At 46.1% G+C, this 13519-nt stretch overlaps 1 protein-coding gene across 2 annotated transcripts; it reads left to right on the top strand.

The window, feature by feature from the left end:
- The first annotated feature begins 1161 nt into the window (after positions 1–1161).
- Positions 1162–13519, top strand: PYCR1 (pyrroline-5-carboxylate reductase 1). 2 transcript variants are annotated; one of them, XM_044419921.1, is made up of 8 exons: positions 1162–1295; positions 1729–1832; positions 3289–3359; positions 5328–5507; positions 8724–8945; positions 9246–9338; positions 9782–9945; positions 10031–13519. In XM_044419921.1, the coding sequence occupies exons 2-8, from the start codon at positions 1766–1768 to the stop codon at positions 10173–10175; spliced, it is 942 nt and encodes a 313-aa protein (XP_044275856.1). In that variant the 5' UTR covers positions 1162–1295; positions 1729–1765; the 3' UTR covers positions 10176–13519. The 2 variants fall into 2 exon arrangements, with proteins under 2 accessions (XP_044275856.1, XP_044275855.1); XM_044419920.1 differs by lacking the exon at positions 1162–1295 and adding an exon at positions 1364–1460.

The following is a 13519-nucleotide window of genomic DNA, read 5'->3' as shown; positions in this document are numbered from 1 at the left end:
TAAGGATAGAAGTACTTGTGCATAACAAACAGATTTCATATTTCAGAAATGGAGGCTCAGCCATGGTTTTCTTCTTCTTCCAGAAACCCTTGGAATGATCTGAGATGCAACTTGAAACCATTTAAATATCTAACAGAGCACAATTTGAATGCGTACATTTATCCTAAGAGTATAACCCAAGACCAATTTCATGGCTTACGCATTTGCCATCCCTCCCACATATACATATATACTTTTGATTGATTATATTGCAGTATATTGTATTGGGATGCATTTTTAATTTTTGTAATATTTCCTTTGGAAGTTTTTCCAGTATGAAATTATACAGCAGGGGTCTCCAACTCGCGGCCCGCGGGCCACTTGCCGGGCTGGGCAGGGCACGGGGGAGGGGCCCTGCGGCCTTCAAAGCGCCGGCGGCACCCGGGCCGGCCTCCGGGAGCCACGCGGGATGAGCGGCCCACCACCACCGCTTGATGCGGCCCAGCCTCACCCAGACTCTACTTCCAGCGGCCCCCAGGTAAGTTGAGTTTGAGACCCCCTGGCATACAGGGTACAAAAATATATCAGAAACATGAATAAGAATGAGGACATTGAAATAAGTTGTGTCACATATGTATTAGTAGTGACAATAGAAAAAACACACAAAACCCTCCTCAAATCAAATATTTCTGGATGGGTTCAATAATGCTTATGCTTATGGAGCAGCTCTTAACGTTTCCCCAGCATATTTTCCTGAATTTTCACAGCAGCTGTCTTCGCACATCTGCAATTAGGAAACAAGACTTCTAGTGATACCATGCGGTGTCTAGACTCGTTTGTCTAGACGTTTCCCATTTTAAAATTATTCAATGCACCTAGCAGGTACTAGTTTATCAGGCTCCCTCTTCCTCTCGCCCCCGATGTTTCGGGTATTTTAAAAAGATCACGAGCTATTTCCCCTAGACTACAGTTCCCAGGAGACAGCGCGACCACAAGTCTATCGTGGGAAATTGAAAACGCCCAGGTTGCAGCAGCCATTACCTGCTGATATTTGAGCGGAGACTGGGATCGTCGCAGCCTCTATGGAAGCATCGCATGATGCAACTGCAAAGTCGGATTACTCCAGTAGCCAGCAGGCGGCCCGCCTGGAAGCATCGCGTCGAGAGAGAGAGAGAGAGAGAGAGAGAGAGAGAGAGGAGGTCGAGGCCGCGCCCCCTTTCCTCGGATTGGCTGAGCGCCGACCCTCGTCTCTTGCCACGCGGCGCCGCAGTTGTCCTTTTTTGCCTCCATCAGAGGAGCCACGTGGGCGGTATCAGGTCTGATCTCTGGGGAGCAAGCTGGCTTCAGGAGAGGCAGGGGCGTGAGGAGGAGCGGGCGACGAGTGGGGGGAGTACAGAAGGGATGAAACGGAGATACGGAGCGGGTGGGAGGAACAGACGAGAGGCGCCAAGAGAGGCCGTTGGGATGCCGGGGGAGGAAAGGTTTGAAGCGGCTGTGGGGAGTAGGTGGGAAGTGAAGGGTCGAGAAAGAAAAAGTACGGGCTGACTCAGCTGTGATGGCAAGTCGAAAGGAATTGTAGGATCGGAAGCATCGGCAATCTCGAATCTGAGATAAGTGGTCTCAGATTAAGCTCTCCTCTTCCATACATCTGTGCAGAATCTCGGGATGGGTTGTGCGTACGTGCTGCAACTCAGTTCTGGCTCTCACGCTGCAACCTCTAATTTGTTGCCTCGTTTTGTTCACTCCCAGGTTCCCTTAAGCTCACTTTTCTGCAACTTGTGAAATCATGAGCGTGGGATTCATCGGTGCTGGCCAGCTGGCCTTCTCTCTGGCCAGGGGTTTTACTGCAGCAGGTAGGCAGGGACCTGAGACTCCCCGAAACTAAAGTCGATGTGCAAAGGACAGAGAAATACCTTGTTTTCGTGGGATTCTTACAGATACCAAAGTTCTCCTTGTTTATAGAACTGTATTGTTCCTTATAGGTCTGAATGAAACATTGGAAATAATGTGAATATTCCCTATCCTGATAACTGGTACCCATATGCATATCTCTGTCTCTCAGATGACCTGCTCTTTCCCTGGTATGATTTGAGGTGTTTGTGTGTGCATGTACAGAGGTAGGCTTTGGAAGCAAACAGAAACAGTGGAGGTGGGAATGTGAAAAACTCATCAGTTTTTCATTTTTTCTGTTTTTGTCCAGGCCTTTATGTCTGTGTTCACATTCCAGAGAAATGTTTGAGCAGGAGGAGTTACTTTTGTTGGTCTATTGCAACAGTGGGGTGTAGGTCTAAAGTTAATTTTATAAACAATTTTGGAATGCTAAGTTCTCCCCTATTGAAAATCCACCCAGAATGACATCCCTGGTAAATTGACAACCTCTCCCGAATAACTTGTTCCACGATAAAGTTTTGCATTGTTGCAAAAATGGTAATTACTGTGAAACAAAGGCAGGTGACTTGCACTGTTTTCTTCTGTATTTAAGCTCTTCCTTGCATTCAGATATCCAGGTCACAGCAGTCACTTTGTGCAAACAAAAGCCTGGAACCATGGCTAACGTTTGAGGTGTCTGTGAGCCTTCCAAAGATTAACATGGAGGAGAAAATTCCTATTTCCTTTTGCAAAATTCTATTAGAAATGAAGTAATATGACTGGAAGCTAAAAGATTCCATGATTAGTCACTAAAAACTGCACACATTGCAAAAGAGAGCTTGGTTCTTCCCACAAGTCTAGGAAGCATAAAGTTCTCAGGGATGGGAATGTTGGGTGCAACTTGTCCAGCATTTATGTGTTTTTATGACACCTCACAGATGTATGTATTCATTATTCAGGTGTGGGTTTTATGAAAACTCATAACTAGCTGGATTGCCTAGGGTAGGAGTGGGCAGAAGGCAGATCTAGATTGACTGGTGGATCTTAGTATAATTTGCAACAGATTAAGAATTTAGGACTTCTGGTTATTTAGCAGCAGCAACAATATGACTCCTACTTTTAACTGTAAATTATATTGCTCAAGTGAAAAAAACTTGAGTAACTAGGAATGTATTTTTGTGTGAAAAAATGTGTTATCTTCAGGTACTCTGAACAAATTCCTGGGTTTGTTTTTTTCTTCTTCACAGAGCTTGATTAATAGTGAAAAATAAAGTAGATTTTATTTTTCTGAAAAAGTCTGAAATCTGGTCACCCTTGAGTCATGGTGAAGAACCATCCTGACAGTTGAATAGAAGGGATGTGATAATGGGAGGAGATGATGTGTCGTAGCAATGGGCAAAGGTGGTCACAAATGGAAGCAAAAGATTTTTCTCTTTCCAGGGATCTTGGCTGCTCACAAAATAACAGCAAGCTCACCAGACACAGATCTCCCAACAGTATCGGGGTTACGGGTAGGTTCCAGGACTTAAGAAACCTACATTATCTCTTTTCTAGTCACAACAATCCCATAAAAATGTCACTTGGTTCATATCAGCCTCATACTTTACTAGTTTGTCAGGCTGTCTTCTTAGTTCATTGTTTATGTTCTCAGGGGCTGAACATCCCAAGCTGTACTCATTCTGCACTGGTCCTGGGGCTCATTCGTATCTTATATAGCAGAAGTAAAGAAAGTGAGAAATTAGACCTAAACTACATGATGCATGCAAATGCTTGTAAGTGCATCCCAACAGCTCCCTTTTTTCTCATGAGAGGTAGGGGTGATTGACAGCGGAGAAATCCTTGTGGGGAAGGGCACAGAACCCCTTTCCTGCAAGCTGTTTCCATTTACAGATGAAACAATTGGCTTCCTCCCTTGCAAGTTTGTTTTTCTCAGTGTACATTTGAAGCCCCTCTGGAGGATGGAGGAAGACACACTGGTGGGATTTGGACTAGGGTTCTTGCACACACGCACCCCCTGTTTGCTATTCTCAATTGCTCCCTTTCAGAATAGTATATCCAATTAGAAAAGGACTGTTGTGCTACAGTTACACATTTCTTTTTTTTTAAGAAATTTTATTAAAATTTTAAACTAATACTACAAACATCAATCATCACATACATCGGATTTACTGGGTCAGCCCCCTGCTACATATTTTTTAACATTCTATAATCATATTCAAATCAGCTTATAATAACTTAAAAAATCTCTAAATCTACGCCAAGTCCCGTTTCTCCAGCCAATCATAAAAAACTCCCAAGTTTGATAGAAGTAGTTACACATTTCTATATAAAATATATAGTTGGATCCTTCATTTCAAACCTTGGGATAATGGATCTCTTCTTCAGAGAAGGTAGTTGAGAGTTCTTACATCTCAAGAGCCTTAGCTGGTTCCTAGTTAAGTAATTTATCTGTGGTTTGTTTGTTTCTATCTTATTTCTATCCTGGCTTTTTACATTAATGCCACTGCAACTTGCATGCAAATACATGTTTTATAATGATTTTTAATATTTAATGTATTAGAACAGTGGTAACAATATTTAAAATTGCCTAGGGTATTAAAACAGAAGAAATGACACACTAAATCCCTGTTTTGCTAAGAGCTCCATCCCTTTGCACACTTAGATTAAAAAATCCTACAATGGCTGAGTGGGTCATGGTGGGAGTCATAGGATTTTTGTTTGTTTGTTTGTTTGTTTGTTTGGACATGCATAGGATTTTGTGATAATGTTTTCAAAGCCAACTAAAAGTGGGAAGAGAAGTCTTCCATACTGCACATCTGTAAGAAATTCCTGTCCCTATTCCCTGCCAGTCATATTTTCAGTAGAAATGAACCAGAGAATCATCCTCTACTTAAAACTCGAATCCAGATTAAACAGATCTACCATGCAGTTGATTTCTGATCAGTCTGATTTGTTTCCATGCCTGTGTGCCAGCCAGCAGTCTTAGCTGTATTTTGTACCAATTGCCTTTCCTGAAATCTTAAAAGTCACTCTCATATAGAGAGCCTTATGCTTGTCTGTTCTACTCTTGATGTACTAGAACATCTGTAACTGAGAGTAGGCATGACTGGGCCAGTAAAAGGTACTGCTTGGATGGGTAGAGGCAACATAGGGTCCAGGAGCAACCCTAGTTGGCATGTTTGATCTTGGACAGGCTGACCAGGACACTTCCAGGAGGACCAAGAGAACATTCTGACCAGCAGTACAGCTTAACCTCCCATTCCTCCCTCCCTCCCTCACTGCCTGTTCAGTATTTAAGGGACAAAGTCCTACAGCACTGAGGGCCGCTGGTATACTGTCTGCTGACCTCACCTTATTCCTGCCTGTAAGCAAGATTATGCCTGACTCTTGGCTGGCCCTGTGTCCTGTTAGCCTTGCTGTTGTCTAGGTCAAAAGAGAAGGATGCTTCATCAGTTGCTCTTCCAACCTCTTAATTCCAGAAAATGGGTGTGAATTTCACTATAAGCAACAAGGAGACGGTTAAAAACAGTGACGTCCTGTTTCTGGCTGTGAAACCTCCCATAATTCCATTCATCCTGGATGAGATTGGCTCAGACATAGAAGATCGGCACATTGTGGTCTCGTGTGCTGCTGGAGTCACTATCAGCTCCATCGAGAAGGTGAGAAGAGCCTCACAGTGATGATTTCTGACAAGCCTCTTCAGGTTTATTTAGTTATTTGTTAAATTTGTATGCCTCCTTTCTTCTTTTTTTTGAAGAAAATGGTGACTTGCATCATCTCTTCCCACTCTCGGTCTTATCCCCACAACAACAGTCCTGTGAGGCAGGTTGGGCTGAGAGTCTGTGACTGGCCCAAAGTCACTCAGTTGGCTCCATGGCTGAGTGGGGCCTAGAACCCACATCACTTCAGTTCCCATCCCATGCTCTTAACTACTACACCACATGGGCTCTCAGGTTGGCTGGGTCTGGGCAAAGGGTAGCTGCTGAATTCCACTGAAGACCAAGGTAGAAATGGCAATGGTTCTATGGGTCTGAACATGGAACTGCCTCTCTCCTGTGGGTTGGTGGGAAGTTCAGGACAGGGAAGTCCACTTCTGCTGTTGTGGCGGATACAGCTTAAATCTGGATCCAACCCCGTAGTGCCTTTGAAAACATGGGGTTAATGGGCTCAGGCTTTTGAGCTGAACTGCTGGGTGCTTGTCGTAATATTTCCTGAAAATGGAATGGGAAATTTTATTTATTTATTTATTTATTTATTTATTTATTTATTTATTTATTTATTTATTAGAACATTTCTATGCCGCCCCTTGCCGAAGCCTCGGGGCGGCTTACAACACAATAAAATACAATAAAATACAAAAATAACAATATAAAATTAAAATTAACAATATAAAATAAATAAAAAATATAAAAGATATAAAAGAAGTTATAAAAGAAAAGAAGTCACCCTGGCCAGATAAATAAGTAAATATTGTTAACAATTAAAATGACGTTTAAATAAAAAGGTCTTCACCTGGCGCCGAAAAACAAATAACGACGGCGCCAGGCGGACTTCTCTGGGGAGCACATTCCATAGATTGGGTGCCACCGCAGAGAAAGCCCTCCGCCGAGTACCTACCCTCCTAATGTCCTTCACGGAGGGCTCCTGGAGAAGGGCCTCTCCCGCAGATCTCAGGGGGCAGGCAGGTGGGCATATATGGATGTAAGCGCTCCTTCAGGTAACCAGGACCCAAGCCGTTTAGGGCTTTATAGGTCATCACCAACACCTTGAATTGGGCCCGGACTTCAATGGGAAGCCAGTGAAGCTGACGGAGGACTGGAGTCATGTGAACATAACGCCCCGTCCCCGTCAGCAACCTGGCAGCTCTATTTTGAACCAATTGAAGTATCCAGACCATCTTCAAGGGAAGCCCCACGTAAAGCGTGTTACAGAAGTCAAGGCGGGAAGTCACCAGCACGTGTGTCACCGTCGCCGGGTCGAGGAGCACTCCTAAGCTGCGGACCTTGTCCCTAAGAGGGAGTGCAACCCCATTCAGGACCAGGTCAAATCCATCCTCTCCGAAGCCCGATCCGCCAACCAACAGGACCTCCGTCTTGTCTGGATTGAGCTTCAGTTTATTGGCCCTCATCCAACCCATTACCTCGGCCAGGCACCAGTTCAGCACAGCCACTGCCTCACCTGGATTAGTGGAAAACGAGAGGTAGAGCTGGGTATCATCAGCGTACTGATGATTCCGCAGCCCACACCTCCTGATGACCTCTCCCAGCGGTTTCATGTAGATGTTAAACAGCAAAGGGGACAAAATGGACCCCTGCGGTACTCCATGGCATAGCTGCCATGGCGCAGAGCCATAGTCCCCCAGCACCACCTTCTGGAATCGGCCGTTGAGATAGGAGCGGAACCACTGCAAAGCAGTGCCTCCGACCCCCAATCCTGCTAGCCTATCCAGAAGGATACCATGGTCGATGGTATCGAAAGCCACTGAGAGGTCCAGGAGAACCAACAGGGATGCACTCCCCCTGTCCTTCTCCCTGCACAGGTCATCGTACAGGGCGACCAAATGGCTTGTTCAGTGTTGTGGAAGGAATAAAAGTGTCTGCCTGCTCTGGCCTCGTCTCTTCTCTGCCAGGGAAAGGTTTCTGCAAGGCATGTGAATGTAAACTAGGGCATAGACTCCCCTGAGGAAAACATGGCATATGGCTGTCCTGCACCAGGTACCCTCTTGAAGAAGTTTGCAATGAGAGCCTTTGCAGGAATCTGGACAGCCTGGTGCTGGCTGGATTTGCCATATGTTTAGGCATTTGTGCCCTTCCTTAGCTGCTTCTGGTGCTCTAGCTCCTGATTTTTCAAGTGGATATCCAGAGAATCCACCCAGAGAATCCTCCTAGGCTATTGGTTAATGTGGATGATATATTCAATTATAAATAAATAAATTGAAGGAACATGTGCTCTCACTGGAGCCTTAGCCTAATAAACTTGGTAGTTTCTTGTCCTTTTTCCACTGTTGACCTCAAAAGCTTCTTTCCTAGACAAGCTCAAGCATCGAGTACTCCGTTCCCATAGACCCATCTTTTATTGTTATAATTTTTAATAGCATGGGTTTTCTTGGGGCATGGCTGTGTACATGCACATGGTTCCAGGTTGAACTACAACATTCCCAATTCTTTCATGGACACATGGTCCTGGATAATCGGTAATGACTTAGATGGTCCTGGGATAATGTTGGTAACATGCAGCCAGTTTTGCTGATTTTGAGACTGTCGTCCTTGTGGTTTCCAGTCCTTCCATGCAGATGTTCAGATGTTCTGTTTGGCCGGAATGTATACTTCAGAGGAGGGGTGGGACTGTGATCTCTTAGGGCCTATACAGTTTCATTTGTGAGCCTGTGCTTGCTCCAGTTTTCTGCGCTTCAGGACCTCTGCACATCAAGGGTGCAAAACCTCAGGCCCAAGTCCCAGTCTGACCCTTTGGGATTCTCCAGACAGGCCCTTCCCCTGATCCCACCCCCACTACTCTGCCAATCTTTTGGTGTGCTGCTGGTTTTGAGCATGTTTCCTTCCATTCTAAAAGGTTGAAAGGCTTTTCTTAAACTTAGCTACTGGCAGCAAGAGCATTAAACTAAAATATGCTTGCATTTTTGCCCCCAACCCTTTTGACATCTACCTTTCCCTCCACTGGAGTGCAGCCTCCAAGAGCTTCCCCAGAATGACATCCAAATCCCAGGCTGCAAGAGGTTCATTACCCTTGTTCTGGAGGTGTATAACCTCGAAAAAGCAGAAAGGTTGGATTTCTGTGCTTCTTGCAGCTAAGAACTCCATTCCAATAAAACTTGTAAGTTAAACGTGTTCATTTGTTTCTCCTGTTTGTGTCTCAAGAAACTTTGTGCCTTCTGCCCCACCCCGAAAGTGATCAGGTGCATGACCAACACCCCGGTGATTGTGCGGGAAGGGGCTACCGTGTATGCCACGGGGACCCATGCTGAAGTGGAGGACGGAAAGCTGTTGGAGCAGTTGATGGCGAGTGTCGGCTTTTGCACTGAGGTGGAAGAAGATTTGATCGATGCAGTCACTGGGCTCAGTGGCAGTGGGCCGGCTTACGTACGTGCCATTTTTTTCTTGCTCTTAGAAAAGGTTTGCACCCAGTCGAGGTTTGGATGGAAACAGTCTACAAGATAAATGTTTTGGTCCTTGGACTTTAATGGGCATGTGCATATTCACAGCTAGCCTCAGGTTTGCTTTCTGCAGGATGCATAACCTTGCCTTTTTTCTTTAGCAGAGCAGAGGTTAGAAGTCAGGAACAAAATCTCTTGATTACCAAGAGATGGTCGAGCATTGCTGTTTTTCCTGGTTACATTTTACCTCTAGAGACTTCAGCATTATTTTCCTTTTTGGTTTCAGGCATTCACAGCCTTGGATGCTCTGGCAGATGGAGGGGTGAAGATGGGCCTTCCTCGCAGGCTAGCAGTCCGGTTGGGAGCCCAGGCCTTGCTGGTCAGTGTCATGTCTTACATACACTTTCTTCAAGCCAGACCTGTTCTATTTTAGTGGAAAATACTGCCCAGCATTTCCTTTCCACTTAGTTCTTAAACACGTGGCTGTTTGAAGTCCATGGAAGCATCCTGCATCACTCAGCTTTCTTACCGACACTGAGTTCTCATTGAACTGACAAGCAGAAGTGGGGGTGCCGAGGGAGGGGCTCAGAAGATGCAGGTGCTGACTTGGCCGTGAGCAATACAAAGCAGATTCCCCTTTCATCCAGCAGGCCTCTTGTCGTTTTGAGAAAGGCGCCAGGTGTCGGATGCCTCCATTGTGTGCAGCTGTGAATCGGGACCTTCAGCATTTGCCTAGAAATAACAAATGGGAAAAACTGAATAGATGTTAAAGCAGCTGCTGCTATTTCTGTGAAGCACTCTAACTCTTCCTCACTGCTGCAGGGAGCTGCCAAGATGCTGCTGGAATCTGAGCAACACCCTGGACAGCTGAAGGACAACGTTTGCTCACCGGGGGGCGCCACCATCTATGCCCTGCACTTCCTGGAAAGCGGTGGCTTCCGCTCACTGCTCATCAATGCTGTGGAAGCGTCCTGCATCAGAACAAGGTACTCCTGAACCGGGAGGCAAGGAGCAGTGTCCCCTCACAGCTCTTTTCTCTGAGCCGCTAACCAGTTTTCTGGCTGTTGGCAGGGAGCTGCAGTCCATCGCTGACCAGGAGAAGGTCTCCCCAGCTGCCATTAAGAAGACCTTAATGGATAAAGTGAAACTTGAGTCTTCCTCTGCCAACAAGGTCAGCCTGTTCAACAACAAGAACCCTGGCAGCAAGAAGTACTGAAGAGGCCAGGCCTTGCCCGTCGCGCTTCTCTTTCTCTGTCGAGGGAACCTGTGGCGCCAGCCGGGGTGGGTGTGGGGAGGGGGGCCTATCCTGAACTCGTGGCTGCAGGACAAAGGGGGTAAGTAAGAGCACCCACATGCCATGCTTAGAGTAGTGGGGAGGCCTGCATTTCTGGGCGCTGAGCGGGAGGCTGTGTGACTAGCACTTTCTCTAGGAGTACATCTTCTGAAATCAGTCTGATTGCTTCCTGTTTGTACAATTACCTTTTAATATTTGTATCCCGTGATTGCTTTTTGTAGCCCCTTTCTTATTTACTGTTCCAGCAAACCCGTGAGGTTGGTTTCACATGAGCGACCATAGCTGGTCCAGAGAGCTTTTACAGCCATGCTGAGGTTGGATCCCAGGTACTCCCAGGCTGCCTTCTTTGGCTTTTTGGTGGCGCAGAGGCTGGCGGCAAAACAGGGCCCTCGAGTTCCAGTAGCCCTCATGCATCCCATTCTTACCAAAGAGTGGCTGCTTGCACTGGATTTTGGATTGTGGTACCATGTTTTTTTCTAATTCTCATTGCAAAGTGTACTGCATCTGTCTCTGCTTTGCTTGAACTTACCATATTGCATCAGGCACTGCCAGTTTCCTGGACTAAACTGTATCACCCACAAGACCGAAGAAAATGCATCTCAGGCTTTCCTTCTCTGCTTCCTTCCCTTACTCCAGATGGACCTCCATCTGGTATGCTGTCAGCCTGCAATTTCAGGTGCATCTTCCTTTTGGCTGAAGTCAAGGGCCTGGGGCAGCTTGGTTCTAACAGGACCTGAGGAAGCTGCCTACTGCCAAGGCAGACCATGAATCCATGTAACTCAGGACTGTCTGACTGACTGGCAGAGGCTCTCTCGAGTTTCCTAATTAGAAAAGACATGCTGGACCAGACCTGTGGTGCTGCCAGAAGCTCTTCCCTTGGACTCCAAAACTCGGCAGTCCTTTGAAATGCGGTTTTTTATTTTGAGACTCCACAGAATGGTTTGACTCTATAAACAGCCCTGCTCCTGGCCCTCCTCCTCCATTTCAGCACCTGATGGTGACTGCCCATGCACAGCTGACAAAGAGTGAGAGACGGGCCCCCTCTCTACGGGTCCATCCAGTCCAGCATTTCATCCCCACAGTAGCAAACCAGCTGCCCTCAGGACAGGTAGAACAACTCCCTTCTACCCAAACTCCCCAGCAACTGGTACGTCAAGATCTGTCCCACCTCTTGGATGTGCCAAGGCCTTAATCTTGCTGCCTAGTGCACACTTCCAGCAGGCCACCTGAAATTGGCATGTGACTATTTTTCAAATCACAGTGAGGCAGAAATGAATGCATATTGGAGTTGACTTCTGTGGGCATATCTCAAAGGATCAGTGTTATGTCAGCAATAACCAGGTACTATGCTCTATTATTATTTTATATATTATTACATTTATATACCTCTTTTCTTCATCTTGGAAAAAAACCAAGGATGGCTTACATAGTTTTACTGTCCTTTTAATTCTCACAGCACCTCTGTGACGTAGGTTGGGCTAAGGCCTGGTTTGCACATAGTAACATCCCAGAGTACAGGTTGATTGCCAGTCATTGTGTTGCTATGGATTGTTGAATCATGGGTTATTACAGGGTCAGGGTTAGGGAACAACCCCATGTTTGCAACTCAGCAAGCCATGGGTTCTCTTCCTTGGTTTGTTAACAATCTGTAGTTTAAACATAGTGCAGTGCTAGAATATAACAACCACCTGTGCTTTGGGTTCTTGTTACGCGTCAACCAGGCCCATGATTGGCCCAAAGTTGCCTAGTGGGCTTCATCGCCAAGTGGGGGACCAGAACCAAGATCTCCCGGGTACCAGTGCAAGACTCTAATCATTAAACCGTGCTGGCTATCCTATGATGCAAGCATGAGACACCTATTACCTGGGTGGACGCTGCACCTGCCTCACTTTCACTTACACGTTTTCTCTAGTATTCCCATTTTAGAAAAGTGAGTTGAGACTGAATGTTGCCTGAAGGCTGCACAAGGGGACAAGAAGTCCGGGGTCATGGTCTAGAGGTAGACTTGACAGGGCTACTCCCTGCATGCCCTCTTTGGGTGCTGCCTGCACTGAGCAGCCACAGTGGTCCATAGTGCTTTTGAGCAGAGCAAACTGCTGCCTCTTCCCTGTGCGAAAGGAGGAAGCACTTTGTTTTGTCTATGGAGCCGAGTGATGCCTCCCCCGTCCCACTACAGAACTTTGTCTTTGGTTCTTGGAGACGGGCAACTGCTCTGGACTTCTCCATTGCTCTGTGTCTTGCCAAGGATCTGAAAAACTGCTGAAACTCCATTCCACATTGGCGATTGCCTATTTCCCACCGGCGCTTTCTGCCTTCACTCCTTTTTCTTGCACAGTGGGCCACTTTTTACTAGTTATGCTTTTCTGGCTCAGGCATACAAAGAAAACATGAGCCTGAACAAAGCTTGGGCCTCCAAGCTGTCTCCTCCCCTCTTCTTTATCTGCTACAGGAAGGCAATCAGAAGCATCCACTTCTGCTTTTCAGCAAGCCACAGTTCCCCATTACACTCAAATTCAGGAAATTGTTTCAATAACACTTTAGAGAGCACAAGCCAGGATCACACCATTTTTCTGTTGCATCTGAAGGAGGCTGCTGGTTTTGCTGAGGGTGCTGCCTTGCACACACAGTGCTTTGAGGGTGTTGTCATTGCACACAGACCAGAGAAAAATAGGTCTTTGATGTAGGCACAAGTACTCTGCTCTGAGGAGCTTCATGTACTACCTCACAGTTGCTCTTTCAAAATGATGGTTATTGCTGTCTATAACTTGTTTACTTCAAAGTGAGTCGCAAAATCTTCCCTTTCTCTCCTGCCCCTGAAAAAAGTCATATTGCAAACCATCGATCTTCCCAACTCTGTGGATGACAATGATTGGAACAGGGGATATGGCTCCTGATGGAGACAACATGCCGTTGGCCAGAGTCACTGTTCTCATGTTGGGTAACAGGTGTGGAAGATCGGTTTTCCTTGAGCCTGGCAGTTTTGCATTTGGCACATAGTGATGCCAAACATGCAAGCTATTCTGCATATAATCCAGATTATCTCATGCCTGTAGGGGTTAAAGCTTCTTGTATGGTCCTCTCTGTTGGGCTGTGACTGCTGAGAACACAACTCAAAATGCTGGATAGTCAGTTGCTTTCCTACAGATTTGCATGTTTCCTAGTTGCTACTCATTGGGATGTTAAGGGGCAGTTTATGTTCACTCCCTCTAAGACACATTTTCCCCATTTCTTTCTGGAGAATAAATTCTCTGTTTCTTAGCCTGAGA

This window comes from Varanus komodoensis, unplaced genomic scaffold (genome assembly GCF_004798865.1).
Source record: "Varanus komodoensis strain SLA01 unplaced genomic scaffold, ASM479886v1 scaffold11, whole genome shotgun sequence".
NCBI lineage: Eukaryota > Metazoa > Chordata > Lepidosauria > Squamata > Varanidae > Varanus > Varanus komodoensis.
The sequence above is the reverse complement of the archived record's forward strand: the minus strand, read 5'-3'. Positions and strand labels throughout refer to the sequence as shown.

Coding starts and splice junctions, on each gene's coding strand:
- PYCR1 (XM_044419921.1), top strand. CDS start 1,766: ATGAGCGTGGGATTCATCGGTGCTGGCCAGCTGGCCTTCTCTCTGGCC. Junction 1,833..3,288: donor CAGGGGTTTTACTGCAGCAG/GTAGGCAGGGAC, acceptor TTCTCTTTCCAG/GGATCTTGGCTGCTCACAAA. Junction 5,508..8,723: donor CTATCAGCTCCATCGAGAAG/GTGAGAAGAGCC, acceptor TTGTGTCTCAAG/AAACTTTGTGCCTTCTGCCC.